Below are 18,715 nucleotides of genomic sequence, written 5' to 3'. Positions count from 1 at the left end.
CTGTTATAAAAACTATTTATTGGTCCGTGTATGATTTTTGTTCAAAATTATTGCCATTTTAGTTTCGACAAATCAAACAAGGGCCACATGGATTACCTTCTTTGTCTACAAATAAGGTCAATCAATCCGATTAAAAAGACAACCACTGTTTCAACTTCTGAACCATTGCTGTTGCAGTTTTAGTTAACAAGGGTGTTCTTTAATATATGTTAACAAATTGATTACATTCGAATCTCCGAAAAATGAAATGTCTTGTCATTAGTATTCAACAATTTTGTCCGAAATCTGTTCAGCGTCCCCCAAAAGAGGGCATTCCCTGAAATTTGACTCGGTTTGGTCGAAAACTCAAATTGATATGGGGAAAAGGGGGTCAAAACAACCTCCACCCCCTCCTCCGCCCCCTCCTTTTCGCCCGTTTCAGATACCTACTATGGCAGAGTCAAATCGGGAAATAGTCTAACACCAAAGTCGTGAGTTGTTGATGTTTCTTTACGATGGCTTTAATGCGATACCGTAATTTCACCTTCATTCACGGTTCACTTATCCCACACACGACAAGTAGTATGCTAGTGTATCGCTTTGTATAGATCTTTGAAGGCATGAGCACTGGTAGTGGTTGAGTGTCTCGAACTTCAATCAAATGTAATAATAACAATTTACTGGGAGTTTGAGTTTCTTTCGGAATATAATTTTCTCTCTCCGATACCGATACGAATCAAGTAACGGAAGCAGTACTGCAGATTGTGGTTAAATTATGGTATCTTTTGACTGTGATAGTTTGTGATCATGTATTTCTTATTACGGAGTGTCATAGCTAACCATTTCTCGACAGGTTCTCACGCAAAATCTCATATATATGTATGTGTGTGTGTGTCTAAGGTGAAATGACTCGTGCTTTTAAGGATAATTTTCGACTTGTTTGTAAATCATCTCATTTTTCATTCTTGGACATACTTTGTTTTGACGTCACTTTATGACGTGTCGATACATGCAACGTGACGATGTCAAGGCTACGGATACACAACTGGATCGAGGAAATTGTATTGTTATGCAGGTTTTACAACTGAAAAATAGGTCGGTCGCGTTAAGGAGAGATGCGATGTATTATTATTCTTAACATTTTGCGGACAACATGTCTACTTCGCTTAGAAATCTATATATGTATTGAGCTAGTTTATTTTAAATTCCACTCGGAAGGGTGTTTAGTGAAAGTATTCTTTATATCGGTTCAAAGTCTTATCTCATTAAAGCGATCTGATCAGTTGCATTGCTGTACATATGCTGCTGTGGGTGAAGATTTGTCGTAGCCGGTGTCGATAGGTGACTTGCTTGTAAACTCAGCAACTTGTCGGATGTTGGTCGTTCGATTAACTTGGTGTTCACTATGCGTACATTTCATCAAGCATTATTAAAAGAAAAGCTGGTTGTTATGATTACGTTACATCTGGTCTCTGTTCAAAGAAACAGAATCATATGATTATGTTACTAAGTTACAGTAAATGGTGGCTTGTAGCTTGTAAAATATTCTCAGTGCTCTCAATCGAGTTTCATCCAAATGTAAGACGGTGACCGATGTCACCCTAGCCTACTTTGCAAATAAGGGTCGGGTGGATGATGTTATTGCCATTTATCGTTAGTAATATGTTACCACATGTTATTATATCATCCATAGCGCATGTAGATGGAACGACCCAGTTAATTACTTGGATGAATTTGGTCAGTATAAAGATGAAATGATAATTCAATTTTAGTAATACAAAGGGAATCTTGTGGCGGAAGATGACGTAACGGGTTTTTATGTAACGATGAAAATATTTTTTTAAAAACTCGACGTTTTATTGTAAATTATAGGCTAACAAAGTAGTTACTTGAAAGGACAATCATTGAGTTCATTTATCGTTGTATATCTCAAAGAGTGGTCACCATCTTCACTAGTTCTGCAGCATTGTCTATTAATATGACGTTGTTTAATCTAACTGTGGGCGTAGAACAAGTTATAACGCATCATTTATAGTAGATTCATATTTAATATGTCGGATTCTACCTCCTTTTTATTTTCCTTCACCATTTTTTCCTTCTTTGCATCAACGTTTCAGTACAACTAAGGCGAACTTGTAGAAAGAAAAAATAACAGTTTTTTTTAAAACTAATTTACAGATATTATGGATTACGTGTCAACATTTCGTAGTCTCAGGGGTTTTCTGCTTGTCTGATTGTTTGTGTGTGTTTTTATTTATATACTTTGTATTTTATTTTTTAGATTTGTTGTTAAATTTTAATTCAAGTTACAGTTGTAATGCGTGTTTAAATAGTGGCAGGAATTATACAGTATGAACAAATGCGAGTTCTGGATTAGTTCACACCCCAATATTTTTTGAGGGCAACAGATTGGATTTGTTCATAAAGGTCAACGTAAAACTAAAGACAATTGCTTCAACAACAAAGGAACATTTTTGCGCACTAAAATACCGGTATTGTATCTTTCGCCCAACGCAAATCGTTATCTGGAAACAAACGATTTACATGCAATAATCGATATTTTATTGCTGGATCTGTAATTGATTATAGATAATCGACGACAATGCAACATAAGCCTGATATCGATATATCGCTGGCATCGAGCGAAGATAATATTCATACGGTATCATCTTCCGTTATGTTTCGGACACCGAACAGGGGAGATGATGATATTCACCCGATATATCGTTCACAAACATCTACAAGTAAACGTCTACGGAGTAATAGCATTGAAGAAACCGTAAAACCGAAAAAGTTTCACCTTTTGAAGATAATAGTGTATATTCTGGTACCTTTCAGTATTTTAATACCCTTGGCGATATTTCATTTCGTAGACGCTGTCTCTTTAACCAAAAGCGAAACAAAACTTAGAGGAATCATGGAACAAACTATACCTCGATCTGTTGTGATTCATTTACAGAGTGAAAGATATTATGCCTCTCTGCACCTTAGATTACCAGAAAATTTCAGCGCATCTTCACTTTTTGAGAAAATCGTAGAAACTGATTCTGGTCTTCACGAAATACAGAATTCAGGAAACGATGTCTTGGAATTTCAGTCATATATTCTGTCAAAGTTGAGACAAGACGTTATAGCTGGTAGCATAGATCCACAGCAGTGTGAACACCGGTATAGCCTTATTATTGAATCGATAACCGCAAAACTGATTGGCGATATTCGGAAGGTCATCCTTGGACGGTTGTCGGAAATGGTGGTCAGTTATTATTATTTCTTTCGATATAAGGAAGAACTGGAAATTCTCAAAATCATCGGTGCTTTCCGATTGCTTATATCGGATCGATATGAGATGAAGCTGTATACAGATCAATTATTGCGGTGTCTTCGCGGAAAATCGTCTCTAGAGACGAGTTTTCGGTTTTCGCATTCTTTGAAGGAAACTTATTTCAAATGGGTCGATGTAAACAGTGACCTTTTAAGCTCCATAGAGGTTTATAAAAACAATTTATTGACAAAAAATGTCGTCTATACGGAAGATAGGAATGAAGATTTGATAAAATGGTTAAACCTTACCAATAACTTATCTTCGGAATTTGAAGTAATATTAGTAAAACTCGAACAACAATTGTTACAAGAAATCGACGTCATAATTTCGTCATCGCAAGCCTCTACCGCGGTATTTGCTATGTTTTTGTCATTCGTTCTGTCATGCACACCTCTTACATTATACGTGATGATAAAATTATCCTCAAAAGCGTTAGATATGTCGGAGGAGATGAAAACCCAACTCGAGGAACTAGAAACACAGAGAGAACGGACGGATTTATTATTGTATCAAATGTTACCACAGCAAGTAGCGGATCAACTAAAATACTCGTGCGACTTTAACGCTGAAACATTCGAAGCTGTGACAATATATTTCTCAGAAGTTGATAATTTTGTGAAGATTTGCGCTGAGAGCAATCCCATTGAGGTAAGTTGTCATAGTTCTCAGCCGTGGTCATTTAATTAAGCTATATATCTATGTAAGGCATTGTTACCATGCGGAGAAAGTATATGGGAAGGGGGTATATCAGGGGTCAAGTATATATCTTCTAAACATTTTCATTTCTCTTCTCTTGGCTTATACCAAATACTACTTACGTACACTTTTATTTTGATAGGTTGTTACGATGTTGAATACACTCTACCGTGCCTTAGACTCTCGTGTGGACCAATATGACGCCTATAAAGTTGAGACAATTAACGATGCTTATATGCTAGCCTCAGGTAAGTCTATAGACGCACATTGAGTCAAATATCATCATTCACTGTCCATAGTCAGATTTCAGTCACCAAGTAAGTTTGCATGCATGTGTCGAACGACCGTGCAGCAGGGCGACGGAGTTTTCATGTGCTGTAGGAAAAGAGAAAAGGGTCGCTTCATGTTTTGTGTGAACTTGTAACTATCACCATATTTCACTACACCTGTGTACCACCTTTCCATCGAAGCACGTTTTCCCCATGTGCATTTTGTAAAATGTTATTGTTAATCTTAATGCAGCCTTCATGTCTCTAGTTGAACTTTCTAATTCCCAGTTTCTCTCTTTCTTTCTTAAATTAAAAGAAATAAAACCCTATGTTTTTATGCTTTCTTTCAATTATTATTATTTTTTTTTTTGAGGAGAATCTCTTTTGTGAAATTTTGTTTATCGTCGGTCAGATCAACTTTACATAGCCTGAGCCATAGGCGACAGTTTCGAAACTAAAAGTAGGTTAAAAAGAAACGTTCGGCTGAATTCTGCAGTTTTTCCACAATTTATTCCAACTGGAATAACATTAGAATGAAAACAAACAGAAGTGAGTACAAAGAGAAAGAAACATTCTTGCTAGCTATAGACAGCCCTTGATAGTAGGTGTCAGAAAGTCGGTACGATATCAGCTCAAAATTTCAACAGTTTGATTACAAAATGGAGATCAACCCCCTGGAAAATTTCGACCTATCATGGAAATTGCGACTGTTACCTTGGAAATATCGACTTTGTTTGTCGATATTTGAACGCATTATCTCCAAAAATTATTTTTTTAAAGAAAAGTGGGAATTTTGACGGATTATGAGTCAGCTCTATATGAAACTATTTAGCGGTACTTGGTCAATTGGCTGCCTGACGTTCTTTTCCTAAATGAGCGTTGACAGAAGACGGTCGTTGGGCGCATGCCGGTCTTATCCATCTATCCTGCAGTGCTCGGAAGTCAGTTGTTCACGACTATTGAAAACTGGAGCACGACGGGTAGAGTTGAGTCGGTCAGCGTTCAGTCGGGCAGTGTGCGACGGGCTTTGAAATTATGATCTGTTTTGGGCTAAACTCGATAGTTTGGATCTGCTAAATGGTGTTTAATCCGCATAAATAGATCTAAATAAACGTGACAAGAATCCAATTAGGTCACAATATGACGTAGTGACTTGGTTAGAATATTGAATATACTTGTAACGCAACTTTCTCAGTCACTGGGATGATGTCATGTACCACCCAAAGAAACAAGGAATTTAGTGCATAGTAAGCTTCAAGATACATTTAATGAAAAGAATGTCTCCTGCCCGATTCGTAAGTATACAAATTTGCTGCACGCCACACACACAAAAAAACAAACAAAAAAAAACAACAATTTGAAACTTTTTTACGTCAATGATTGTCTTGTTATTTTATTTTTGTCAGTTGCCATTTCATCTTACTTTCTCTTAATTTATGAACCAAGGTTGTTCACATAGATTGCTTTAATCTGCCGTACGAAAGTATAACAGTCCAATAATCACTTACTGTGCTCACTTACAAGGACTCTTTGGAGAGCACAAGTGATCTCTTTGCATCTGTTTTTCCCCTTAAACCTAATAATTCTTGTAAAACGTGCACGCCAACATTTATAATTTATTAATATTTCCTTTGTACTCAAACAGCAGACATCATGAATCTTAAATGACAAGAACCGAACTGCCGTTCTTCAACTTGCAATGATTTCGTAAGAAAAGGTGACTTCCACATTTAAGTAGATCGGTTGTAATGTTGCTATAACAACTGCGATATTTATTCACCCGCAAAACGAACATGATTAATAACAGTAGAGCAAAATACAGATTTAACTGACATCCAGACATTACTTCTTAGAGAGCATGCCATCTTACTAGTTCTGTTTTGTAAAAAACAAAATAATTATTATAGTTAAAATGTTCTTGCCCTATATAATCTGAAGAAAGAGTCCCTTGCCTTGCGTCACAAGTCTGTCTCATAAATTAGGCCAAAATCTAATTCTTCACTCTGTGATGAAATTAATCGGTACTGGGGCTGCATATGGATTGAATGTATGGCATAGTCCTACGCTACATATAAAGGGTGTTCTTGGTAATCTTCTGTTTGGAAATAACGAACTTTCGCTGATGGAAGGGGTGGGGTGGGGTGGGGGGGGGGGTAAACGTAATGTGATGTGATACTAACATAAGACAAAACGAAGCATTTTCTTTTTGGAAGGGGGGGAGGGGTTATGTGTGTGCGCGTTGTATTGGTGATCCTGTTAGCACATTATTTAGGAAATTTTAAGAAGGCGTGAGTTGATGCATAACCGAGAATGATATTGGTTTTGTTTTAATGTTTTGAGTATGTGTGTTTCTTTTCTCTCCATCGACCACATACTAGTTTTAGTTTCAAACAAGGGATGTTTCATAGCTCACTTTTTTATACATGTCTTTGTTTTCATGCGCTTTTATAACATTTCTATAACGTATTATATGTTGTTTGTCTATTGGAAACATCAAGATAAGAAATTGCTAGTTTTTTTTATCGAGATCACTTCTTTGGAGGGGCGTCACTATAAGGTTCGACGACATGAGCGGTGGTGGTAATTTTACTCTACAATATCTCGGCTTGTCCCGGCCAAAAAAGTCCCATAATTTTCCCGTAAAGACAACTTTTAACTTAAGCATCATGGAAGTTGACACCACGAATATGACAAATTTAACAGTCAATTCAAGGCTAGATTTTTTCAATCATAATTCGTCGAAATATCGACTCTTATATCAATGTTTAAAATAAGTGAAATGATTAAGTAAGGCGTCAAAAGTGTCCCGACTGCCATTGCTGTGACCCGACAGAAAATACTTTCTTTATGTTTGATATTTATAAGTCATATTTTGCCAAGTTATGCTGAAAAGATAACTTATTTATGACTGGCTGGTGCGTCAAAATAAATTTAATAATAACGTCTTCCTTAGCTCATATATAGTTGTAGTCCACTCCGCCATGAAACTTGAAATTACCAGGATCACGGAATGTAACCCGATCTAATTTTGAACGATGCATGGGTGAAGCTGAACTTATTGAAAAGTTCATTTTGATTGTATTGAGTTGATCTATTTATAAATTTTATTTCTGTTTCTTAATCTAGCTAATGAAACACTCGTTTCAAAAGACTGACGATACAAATAAAAGTAGAGAATATTACATCTCGTGCTAGGTTATGACAAAAAGGTCGTTTTCTTCAAGGTTTTATGGATACCAAATCAAGTTTATTTGTATTAATATATAATTAAAATGTATTATTGTGTGTTTGTTTTTGTGCGTTAGCAGTTGTTTTGTGTTCTAATTGAGGAACTGTAACAAAACAAATTAAAATCCTCAGATGTCATCTCAAAAGAATACCCACGTCCTCAGACGAAAATCTTTTGTTCGGGGTATTGTTAAGGTTAGGGAACAATATAATACAAAAAACTTTAAATTTAGGTAAGCAGCTCACGTAAGAAGATGAAGAAATATAGGCCTATAGAGAGCGCGGGTCAACTAAATTGTAACAAAAGCCTTTTGTCAGTTTCAAATCTTTAGTTTCTGGTAGTTTTAACGAGTAAGCTTGATCATCTACTAAGCGTCTTTGAAACAATATATGTAGAATATTAATTTATAGACCTTTCAGTTACAACCCTGCAGGGCAGGAAATGTTTTCCTAAATAAGGAAACACATTATGGAGGTTGGAAAGTCCACTCTGTATAGTTTTACACTTTTTTTATTTTTATATATTAAAACTTTTTTTTCAAAGATAAGTCTTAGATGGATCTTTTTCATCTATTAAGCCAAATAAATGCTAATCCTTGATAGGAAAAATGAAGCTTGTTGTTATTTAAGTTTTTGTTTTTGTTTATGCTTAGCTGAAAATTCGTCAAGGCTTTGCCTCCAGACTCGGTATATCAAAAATATATATGTTTTTTAATGCTTTGCTTTCACTTCATGTTTTGTTTAACTTTTTTATCTATGATTCAAATGTACAAGTATTGAGTTCAGTAATTCACTGCGCATCAGAGGAGTACAGGGGCTGGAGAAGACGGGGTGGGGGTGGGGCTGAAAGTGAGTCAAAGGTCGAAGAAGACGACCGAGTGTTAGCTAGAGGTCATCTGAGAAAACGCTACTGATGTTATTACATTAATAAGAATAGGCATTATGTGTGGTGTACAGAAGAGGTGTTATATAGTCAAAGTAGCAAACAGTACTTTGATTTCTGTTTCATTCTCTTTAGTTGAAATTTATTTCAAGTATCATTTTGTCTTGTATAATCAACATAGTTTTTTTTTCTGTTGGTGAACAGAAATCCTCCGATCCTTCACATTGGCGTTTCTTGCGAAATATTCGTTAATCAGCAAAGTATGAAGGGCGGGATAATGTACAAGAAATAAAGTTGAAAAGAAGCTGGTGCGGATTAAGGATTTTATAAACGAAGGGGGTGTGGTCCTTAGGTTGCTGAAGCCTCGCTAATGAAGGAGAGGGGAGGGGGGTCTGGAGGTCCTTAATTCAGAGTATATGAAAAAACATTTAGACGTGAAGTGGTGTATTTTGAGACACTTAGATTATATGTTAGGTCTGTAATTACGACTGAACGCAAGTTTGTGCTAATAAATATTTTTTTCATTTTGGTGTGCGGTTGACAATCCGTGGGTGGTGTGGGGTGGGGTTGTATACCCTTCCCTCTGGATCAGCGCCTGAAACCTCTCTGTCTCGTTATAGAAAATCTTTTGCAGATCCTAAAACCCATGCACTGCACTTCAAATTTGTTATTGCCCTGTACGTTTTTATGTCTTCTTCAGGGTTACCAAATCGAAACGGAAATCGCCACGTCTATGAAATTTGTTCGCTGGCCGTGGATCTCCGGGATCTCGGTGATGTCCTATCTATACCACATCGGGAAGGAGAATACTTCAAACTGAAGATTGGTATAAATACAGGTAATGCTTAAACAAAATCTATATAAATCTGTAAGAATATTTACGTGCATGGGATCTTACATTCACAATCATGAAGATAGTTACATAGGCCGATTTAACAGGTATCATCAAGGTTATTGTGCGTAAACATGGGCAATGGGAGTTCGTATATAAGCAGAACAAACAAGTGTTAAAACAGGCCCTTATCATGGCAGGGACACAAGAGGCCGTCCCCCATCCCTATGCAGACTAATGTAATCCCCTCCATCTGTGCCACCACCATGTGTACAGGAATTTCACAAGTTTATTTATCAGATTGTTTGAGCACCCACTTTAATTAATAATGACGTAGCCAGACAGAGGTAGCGGGAAACGGGAAAGAGTGCCTCTTCGGAAACTTTCGGGGACGAAACGGGAACAGTTTAATTTTATACTACAAAAATGTAGTTATAATGATGGAAATGATAGCAAATTTTGTGCATTAAAGTCCCTTTACCGAAACAAAATATTTCTCAAAAGTGATGAGAAACCCTCCCCTTAGGCCCCCTCCATAGAACGATTGCAAGCCAATTTTCGTTATATATACATATATATATTTATACATATAATATATATATATATATTTATGTATATATATATTTATATATATATATATATATATATATATATATAATATATAATATATATAGATACATATATACACAACAACTTGTGTTTTGCTATGTTCAAATGCTTCGTTTAGTTTATCTTATAGCAGCTCTTATAGCAGAAACACTTTCCCTTTCTTGATGTGTTTTTATACGCTATAAGACGGTACAATTTCGTGCAGTATATTGCTAACTTAATTAAATGTGTAAAGATTCATTACAGGCACGTTCAAGAGTCTGTGCATAATTAGATTAATCAAATTTTTAATATTTTTCAAGGTAGAAAGATACTGCAGAGGTTTATCAGTTTCGGGAATTCATTTTCGGTTGACGTACCACAGTTCGGCCTTCATACTTTATTTTTTTTAATAATATTTCTATCCTATGCTATACCGCATGAAATCACAAACTACACACAGGATCGATAGACAATAAATGTATGTAAGGATTTCTTCGAAAGGGTTTATTGAAAGAAAAGGCAGACTCAATCGCCATTTTTTTGTTATTACAATATGAAAAACATGTTTTAATAATCAGAATTGTGATGAATAACTCCATCTCTAAATGGATACGAAATGGCTTATTTCATTTGCGAGATGCTTCAAAAACCACCACAGCAGGGGTAACAAAATTTGCGACTGCTTAGACCTAACAATACCCATCTTCATGCAGTGATACTCTCATCACACGAGAGGCTTATATCCGACCGTCGACCTGGTTACCGCGGAAGACAGTATCTATACGTAACGAGCCTAGCTCAATATACTTATTAAAACATACATGTGTACATTAACATATCGTGGACGATTTTACTTAAATCCCTTGTCCAAATACTTCCAGTTGAAACAGATGGACAAACGAAAATCACTTTGTTATAACTTGACTTGACGTAACTATCAGTGGCCCTTGAAATATCACAGCGCACACATTGACCCTAAACCCCAATATACTAACGCGTACAGGCCCAATTAACAGATAGTTTGTATAACCTCCCTTCTCCCCGCCCCACCCCCCCCCCCCCTCTTCAGACAAATCCCATCTCTCTATTTAAACGTGATAGCGCAGCCTTCGCAAAAGAAATTTGTATTTTATTATTCCTGATGCATGATAGCCAATGATCTGTATACGATTATTTAATTTTGTTTTATCTTCGACCAAAATACCCCGTTCACTATGCGAACGTCATCTTTGGACGAAGGGCAGTTCCATAATCCATCACATAAACTTCCATTAGAAAAAACAAAAAGAGTATTTTATAAACTTTGAAGACAAATAAAAAAAATAATAATAATGCTAAAAAAATGTTAAATTTTAAAATGGTATACGGTAGTCTGCTTGTTGGCATGGTTACCAAAATGAGTGGACACTTTTTATTTAAGAATGATTAGATATTTTCTCTTTGTTACTCATTTCCGGCAGGGCCTTGTGCAGCTGGTATAGTGGGCTATATTTTACCAAGATATTGCTTGTTCGGGGACACTATCAACACCGCTTCCAGAATGGAATCCACTGGTCAAGGTCGGTATCATATTTCTTTATTATCTTGGTAATAAGTAAAATAGGTAAGAATAAGCGTTCTCAAGATGTGAACACATGTAGAAGTAAAAGATCTTTTCAAGAAAATGTCGGATTTATTACTTAATTTATGGTATGGTATGGTATAGTTTACCATTTCTTTAAGTTTGGTTGTGATTGGATGGCATATATATATATATATATATGCAATGGAGGTAAACGACAAAGGCAAATGAATATATATATATATATATATATATATATATATATATATATATGCAATGGAGGTAAACGCCAAAGGCAAATGAATATATATATATATATATATATATATATATATATATATATACCTTTGGTTGATTGTCGATATCTTGGCGCATAGTACTCTATGTTCGATGGAACATGTTTTTTTCTAGCACATTCATGCGATAATGTAGGAACTCAGTACTCGAACTATACAGCAAGCTTCAACGCATGCACGATTTTAGCAAACATGTCACTTAATTGCATAGCAACGGTTATTCCTGGCGACGTTTACAAGTAAACCTCTGATATCACTTCTGGCGTTATCTGATCAAAATTGGATGGAATCAGGCAGTCGATGGAATCAGGCAGTTGTATAGGCTAAAACAAACTCATTAAGCATAGGCATTTGTGCTCTTATAGCATCGCGCTGTTACCCTATGTCGTCATACATTGTTTAAAAAAAAAAAAGGTGAGAGTGTGATATATCGTTTCATTTTTTCGACAAATATTGTTCGCATTACATTAAATAAATAGATTTATAATTCAGTATCATTAATTACATTTCCAATCAAAATTATGTACACATGAGGTAGTACATTGTTAAACAAAGTGAGATTACAGTGAGAAACCGTTACATGATTAGTTGTATGTATGTAGTATGTATGTATTTTATAGCTTCCAAATTCAATTTTATTGATTACATTTCAAGCTTATAAAACTGTTAGTAATTAATGGACAGTCGTTAACTAGATTTTACAAGCGAAATATATCGGATATTATTATCAAACTGAAATATTACTACGACCGAAAGTTGTCATGTCCATATCTCTGACGACATACCATAGGCCTAGTAAATGAATATTCATCAAAATTATATGTTATTCTGCACCTAGTTGGGACAATATATTCTAGAACGTTCTTTCATGTCCCGCTTTAAAGCACTCGTACTGACAGTATGAGCGATACGGACATCCTGTTCATACCATGTAAATGTTATAAACTGTTTCTGCTGTCAGTAAAAGTGCTTAGGAGCTTGATATGGGGAAACAGTTTCATGTTCTAAGCACCTAATGTCCTTAGCACATAATCCCCCCCCTCCCCTCCACTTTCGCTACGCCACTGCAGCAAACATGTTCAATATATGTGATTACTGTCTAGTTCTGGGAATATAAAGTTGTTTTTGTTGTACATGAAAGATGTCGTATAATGATAGCCCATGCATGCATTTGGAATTCGTATTTTATCTACTTTGCATCTTTCCCATAATTATTATGTCATTTGTAAGTCCCTTTGACCTACATCTTAAGCAGCTCTACACTGATATTAAATTGTATGCCATCTAGCTTCGTGAAATATTCATTATTATCTATTTCCATCCAAGGACTTCTGAAATTTATTATATTCGCAAATATTCACATGTCCTATACGGTCTTTCAAGTTTCTCTCGTTAACTGTAGAGAATAAGCTAAGATTTGATTTATTTGCAATCAACTCAACGGAAGAGATTCCTACTACATTCCGTGATATCTTTTGTCGAGTGAAGAGTAATTTAGCACTGAGGGATTTCAGATTTAAAGGTTATTGGATTTTCTTAGATGGTCATTTTCGTGGTTGAATTTCTTTTACTTCATATTTGAAGTGAACTTAACGATGAAGTAGCCTGGTTTATTGTTCTGAGCTTGAAGTGCACACTTACCGTGGAGCTGATTGTTTTCGTAACAATGTCTCTAAAATCAAAATCTCAAAGTCAATTGCTCAAAACATAGTTGTCAACAGTTTATATGTCATTCATTTTCATTGATTTATTTTTGACATTTTCCATATATCAAGTATGCTAACGCTCTTTAAAACAAACGGAAAAACAATCGTACATATATTTTTCTATGAAAGGAAGTGAATTAAAATGGATCGAATGGATTATATATATATATATATATATATATATATATATATATATATATATATATATATATATATATATATATATATATATATATGTAGACTGGAATGAGCTGTACATTTACATGTGAAGTGGATTACGCTACCTGTAAGAAAAGTGATACGAAAAAGACGCAGACGCGATCAAAACTTGGTACGAAATATAACATTATTGAAGTGGTTATTATTTTTTTTTAAAGAATTTCAAGACAAAATCATCTTTATCTAAAACATACGGGACGTCATGAATATTCATGCATGTCGTGTACAAATAAGACAACCCCCCTGCATGGATGGTCTGTGTACAAATTAATTTCTTTGCAATTCAAACACTTTGTTAACTTGTTACTTGTTATATAATCTTGCTATTTTTCTTCCTTTCAGCGTCAAAGATTCATATGAGCTCAGAGACATTCCTTGCTCTTGGTGAATCCGTTAATGATTTCATCATTGAGTCCAGAGGTGTCGTATGCGTCAAGGTATGCGTTACGTATGCATGGGTAAAGTATTCGCATATCACAACACTAAGGAATAACAGAGTGTGATGCATTGAGTTCCAAAAAATTTCCATGGTTACTCCCAAAGTGTTCCTGTCTTGAGAAAGTAAAAAGAGATCACTATAAGTACTAAGCAAGAGTGGATGGCAGGCCAGAGTGACAGAGGGGGGGGGGGGTGGGGGGTAGGTGGCGAGAGATGATGTGCTGCAAAGTGTGGGCTTTTAGTCTTCTCTAGTAAATGCGCTATTGCAGTTCCTTTATAAGACAACGATGCCGAAATATATTAAGAGGGACCGTTAATATGTGGGTCCAAGGACTACGGCCCGGTACAGGCCCGTATAATTAAACTTTCAGGGTTAGAAAGGCAACATTGGTTTAAGGAGTGGCTCATTACCCACGTCGTTGGAGCTTTTGTTTGCACAGATGGGGGAGGGACCCAGTAGTATGCACTGGGCATGCCCCCGTACCCCGGCCCGGTGACCGCCATAATTTCTGCCACTGGTTTAAAATGTCCATTCCAACGAACGATACAAGACCATCTACAACTTACTAACTTACGTTTTTTGGATAAAAGTTTTTATATCCATAATGAAGTGCTTCCAACAATGATTATTAGCTTATAGTTTAGAATAAATTAATTATATGAGTTGTAATATGGCATGGGCATATACTAGTAGCCAATATGAGTCATACTGTTTACGCCAACTTCAAGTATAGGTGACCTATAAAGCCCTTCCAGATAGTAGTGTTGGTATTGATTACTACGAGTCTTAAGTGACGCGATTCATCTTTCTTTGGAATTGATACTTGTGCATTGCTCCATGCGCAATTTAACTCTGTGGCATTTCAATGATTCAGTAGGATAACAAGAACTGGCAATTGTCTTTTCCAAATATACCGCATATAACTGTACATTATACGACATTGTTCTCTCGATTCCTTGAGTATGTTGTCTAATTGGCAACAGGTCCAAATAGCTTAAGTAGAGATCGGTTACGGTGAAAGTAAATGTTACTTTTATTTCATAACCATGTGGTAGCCTGTCAACATGCATGCAAAATTGCTGGAAATCGTATTCACTAGTGTCATGTTTTTTCAAGCTTATATTCAGCAGCGCGGCAGAACCACAAAATTTGCTTTAATGTAGATTGACAAATACTAACCTAATTAACGTTCAATATCCACGGCCAATTAAAAGAAGAAATTTGATAAATACGTTTGCGACACGTAAAGCTTTTCGGCAGCTCTTCTTTTTCAAGTTTTCTTCGAAGGTCAATCGATACCTGTTAAAATTGTAAAAGAGCTACGCGGGTTTTTATATGTAACATATTCTCAATGAAATGATTAATATCTGTTAAAGTGAATGTTTGCATTCACTGCCGCGGTCTAAATTCAGTTTGTTTAGCAGGTGATTCCTGCATCCAGGTGAACCTGTTAATGCAGTCCAATTTTTTTAAAGCCAAAATATACGGCAGCTGTGTGGCCGATGTGTAGGTATATTAAATTAATTGAAATATTTTCGAAGTTCTCTCCGTTGGTTTATTTCTTCCAGTTCATTCGTTTCGCGTTCACGTAATATATATACTGGTAAGGTTGTTTGCCTTACGCATATGCAATTTCACTTTGCGCATGTACGGTAGGCATGGAGACAAGCCTTCTTATGGAGATACGTTATTCACAATCACTGATTTCTCCTCACAGGGCAAGGGTGAGATGTACACGTACTGGTTGCTAGGGAAGGTCAATGGAGCTGACGTCACGTTAAATAACAGCAATACTTAGATATTCGGGTCCAATCTTCTCCAACCAGCAGCAACAGAGGCAGATTCCGATTCCAGGTTGGAGGATGTTAATACAGCTGGACTTATCATGTTCGAAATTTTCAGCAGCATAACACGAGTTTGTGATTCTTTGGTACCTTAAATATGCTATAGCAGGTACCGTACTTAATAATATGCTGAGGTGCTAAATCGAACACCCATTGGTCGTATTTAGACAATTTTTAAAGTTAGTTTGTAGTATTTTCAACTTTATTATGTGTTTTACCAGGAGTTAGAAACAAGATTTCGATTAATTGTAATTTCGTAAAATCTTGATATAAAGTAAACCTATAAGAATTGTAGCCTAATATTATTTGACTCAGAATTTTATCCTGTCAAGAGTGCGATCAGCTTAACTTATTTTAAGAGATGTTGCATAGATAAAATTATCCAACTGTCTTGTCTAAGTCAATTATTGGGGGGGGGGGGGAGGTGAGAGCGCCGCACACAGCTATGTTGCTACGTCACCCTGATCATATGTGCTTGGAGCAGCAGAGCACCTCATCTCTGCACCCGCTTCATCAATAACTTCAGAAGAATTCATTCAGTGGAACAACTTCTAAATAACAGACGACACGTGACATTTACATTAAAAAAAAGGCTTCAGTTTCCTAGGGCACATTCAATAATCACATATCTAGAGTTAGGAACAAGGTACTGAGTTGGGGGTTACCGATTTATAAAAAATGTCAATTATTTGTGTCTATCATGTAAGTGTCACATATTCTGTGTCGGAATATCACTTTACATGCGTCGTATATATGTCATCCTTGATAAAGCATGCTATCGAGACTTTGCGGTTTTCACTTGAACCATGCAATTGATTTTTACAACCTTATTTCGTTCCCTACGCCGCAGTACAGCAATTTTAATACCAGATTTTTCAAGCAATTTAATTCATTCTCTTGAACAACCATACCTTGAAATTTGTTGCTTGGCGATGGGACCGTATAAGGTTGGTGTGTTGACTGTGGAGGTCGCGCAAAGGTTTCAGATCTTATCTCAATGTACTCATTGTGTTGCAAATGTGTTTTTCTTTTGTTTGTCTTAAATTTAATTCTATGCCCTTTTTTTTCTTTGGACAGATGAGAAATACAGGAGGAAAATATTACTGTTTGTCTACCTCGCTGTCTTTGTTGTTCCTTCATTTCAATTGCCAATCTGTTCAATCTTCCTTCTCCCAGCCCTTCTATAACAAATGTAGTTTCTGTGGCTGAATCCGTAAGACACAGTATTCACATACAACTATACGTTACACGACAAAGCAAGGGCGTAGGAACCGGGCGGCTGGGGGCGCCAGCCCCCCCAGTGAAAAATATGGAGGGAGGAAGTATCATTCCGCCCCCCCCCCCCCGCTTCGCAAGTCAGAAAACCCCTTTTTTCATTTCCAAATGAGAAAAAAATCTCATTTGGAGCACCAAATTGCATCTAAGGCTAGGTGAAAATGCAAAATTATATACAAAATGGAGTAGGTGGGTTGAAGTGTGCTATATTGCACCAAATTGCATCTGAGGCCACCTGGTAATGCAAAAAATTCCAAAGGGGAGGGGGACACCCCCTCCCCTTAGACCCCTCTCCCAGGCCGGCCATCAGTCTTCAGCCCCCCCCCCCCACTCAAAAGTACCTTCCTACGTCACTGCGACAAAGCAATCTCACAACGGCTGTTCCTTTGCAAGTTCAGCTGGACTGAGGGCATTATACAGGCTCTCTACAAGAACAGTACATATTGCGCGATACAGGCAGTGGCGGAGCGTCCATACAGTCAGCGTCCCCCCCCCCCCTGACGGACTCAAATGGACTGCTGGCGCCCTTTTCAGCTTTTTACCACTTTTTACTTATTCGCGATTATTGACTCTTTTATTGCGCTTTCATCTACCTATTGACATTTGTCACATTTTGTTGGCGATGACACCTATTTATTCTTCGTTTATCTGCAAATTAGCAAGGCCCGGAAAGGGTCATTTCCGGCGATCTAGGGAGTATTTTTACTCAAGGGCGTAGGAACCGGGGGGGCTGTGAAAAATGTGGAGGGGCGGAAGTATCATTCCGCCCCCCCCCCGCTTCGCAAGTCAGAAAACCCCTTTTTCATTTCCAAATGAGAAAAAAATCTCATTTGGAGCACCAAATTGCATTTAAGGCAAGGTGAAAATGCAAAATTATATACAGAATGGAGTGGGTGGGTTGAAGTGTGCTATATTGCACCAAATTGCATCTGAGGCCACCTGGAAATGAAAAAAATTCCAAAGGGGAGGGGGACACCCCCTCCCCTTAAACCCCTCCCCCAGGCCGGCCATCAGTCTTCAGCCCCCCACTCAAAAGTACCTTCCTACGCCAGTGTTTTTACTCATTTTTTTTTGTACGCTCCGCGCCAACCCGCTGTGGTGGCGCTCCGCTTAGATAGTGTAGATAGCGCCCCTACAGACCATTCTCGCCCCCCCCCCTGAACAATGCCCCTAGCTCCGCCACTGGATACAAGGTCATGATGAAAACCATTTCAATACACAAATGATTGCAAAATTGTTGCAAAGTTTTCACTCAGTATATCTGAAATTGGGATGATGAATAAATTGCAAGGTGATCCTGCTACTTGTGAATGTGGTCTTTTGCTTCGTGTGCTCGACGGTAAGCGTACGTAGTATGCAATATGATAAGGCTAATCGCCTCACAACATTATCACATTTTCGACGAAAAATCAAGCTTTTTATATTCCAGTCTCGATGTTTTTCATGGATCAAAAAGGGTTCAGAAACTAATTTCTATCAAGTTGAAAGTGACATTTTACTCGAGTTTTCGCCTCCAAATGATAGGCCTATATATTAAATTATGACATAAACAATTGATATTCAAGTTATACAGTC

General features: G+C 36.9%; 1 protein-coding gene across 1 annotated transcript; it reads left to right on the top strand.

Annotated features, from left to right (window-relative positions):
* The first annotated feature begins 76 nt into the window (after window positions 1–76).
* On the top strand, window positions 77–16,968 carry LOC139967644 (uncharacterized). Its single transcript, XM_071971622.1, has 6 exons — window positions 77–3,949; window positions 4,140–4,245; window positions 9,078–9,215; window positions 11,261–11,359; window positions 13,925–14,019; window positions 15,739–16,968. The coding sequence occupies exons 1-6, from the start codon at window positions 2,582–2,584 to the stop codon at window positions 15,817–15,819; spliced, it is 1,887 nt and encodes a 628-aa protein (XP_071827723.1). The 5' UTR covers window positions 77–2,581; the 3' UTR covers window positions 15,820–16,968.
* Window positions 16,969–18,715: the final 1,747 nt, after the last annotated feature.

This window comes from Apostichopus japonicus, chromosome 5 (genome assembly GCF_037975245.1).
Source record: "Apostichopus japonicus isolate 1M-3 chromosome 5, ASM3797524v1, whole genome shotgun sequence".
Classification (NCBI taxonomy): Eukaryota; Metazoa; Echinodermata; class Holothuroidea; order Aspidochirotida; family Stichopodidae; genus Apostichopus; species Apostichopus japonicus.
This window is presented reverse-complemented; position numbering and strand designations above follow the sequence as displayed.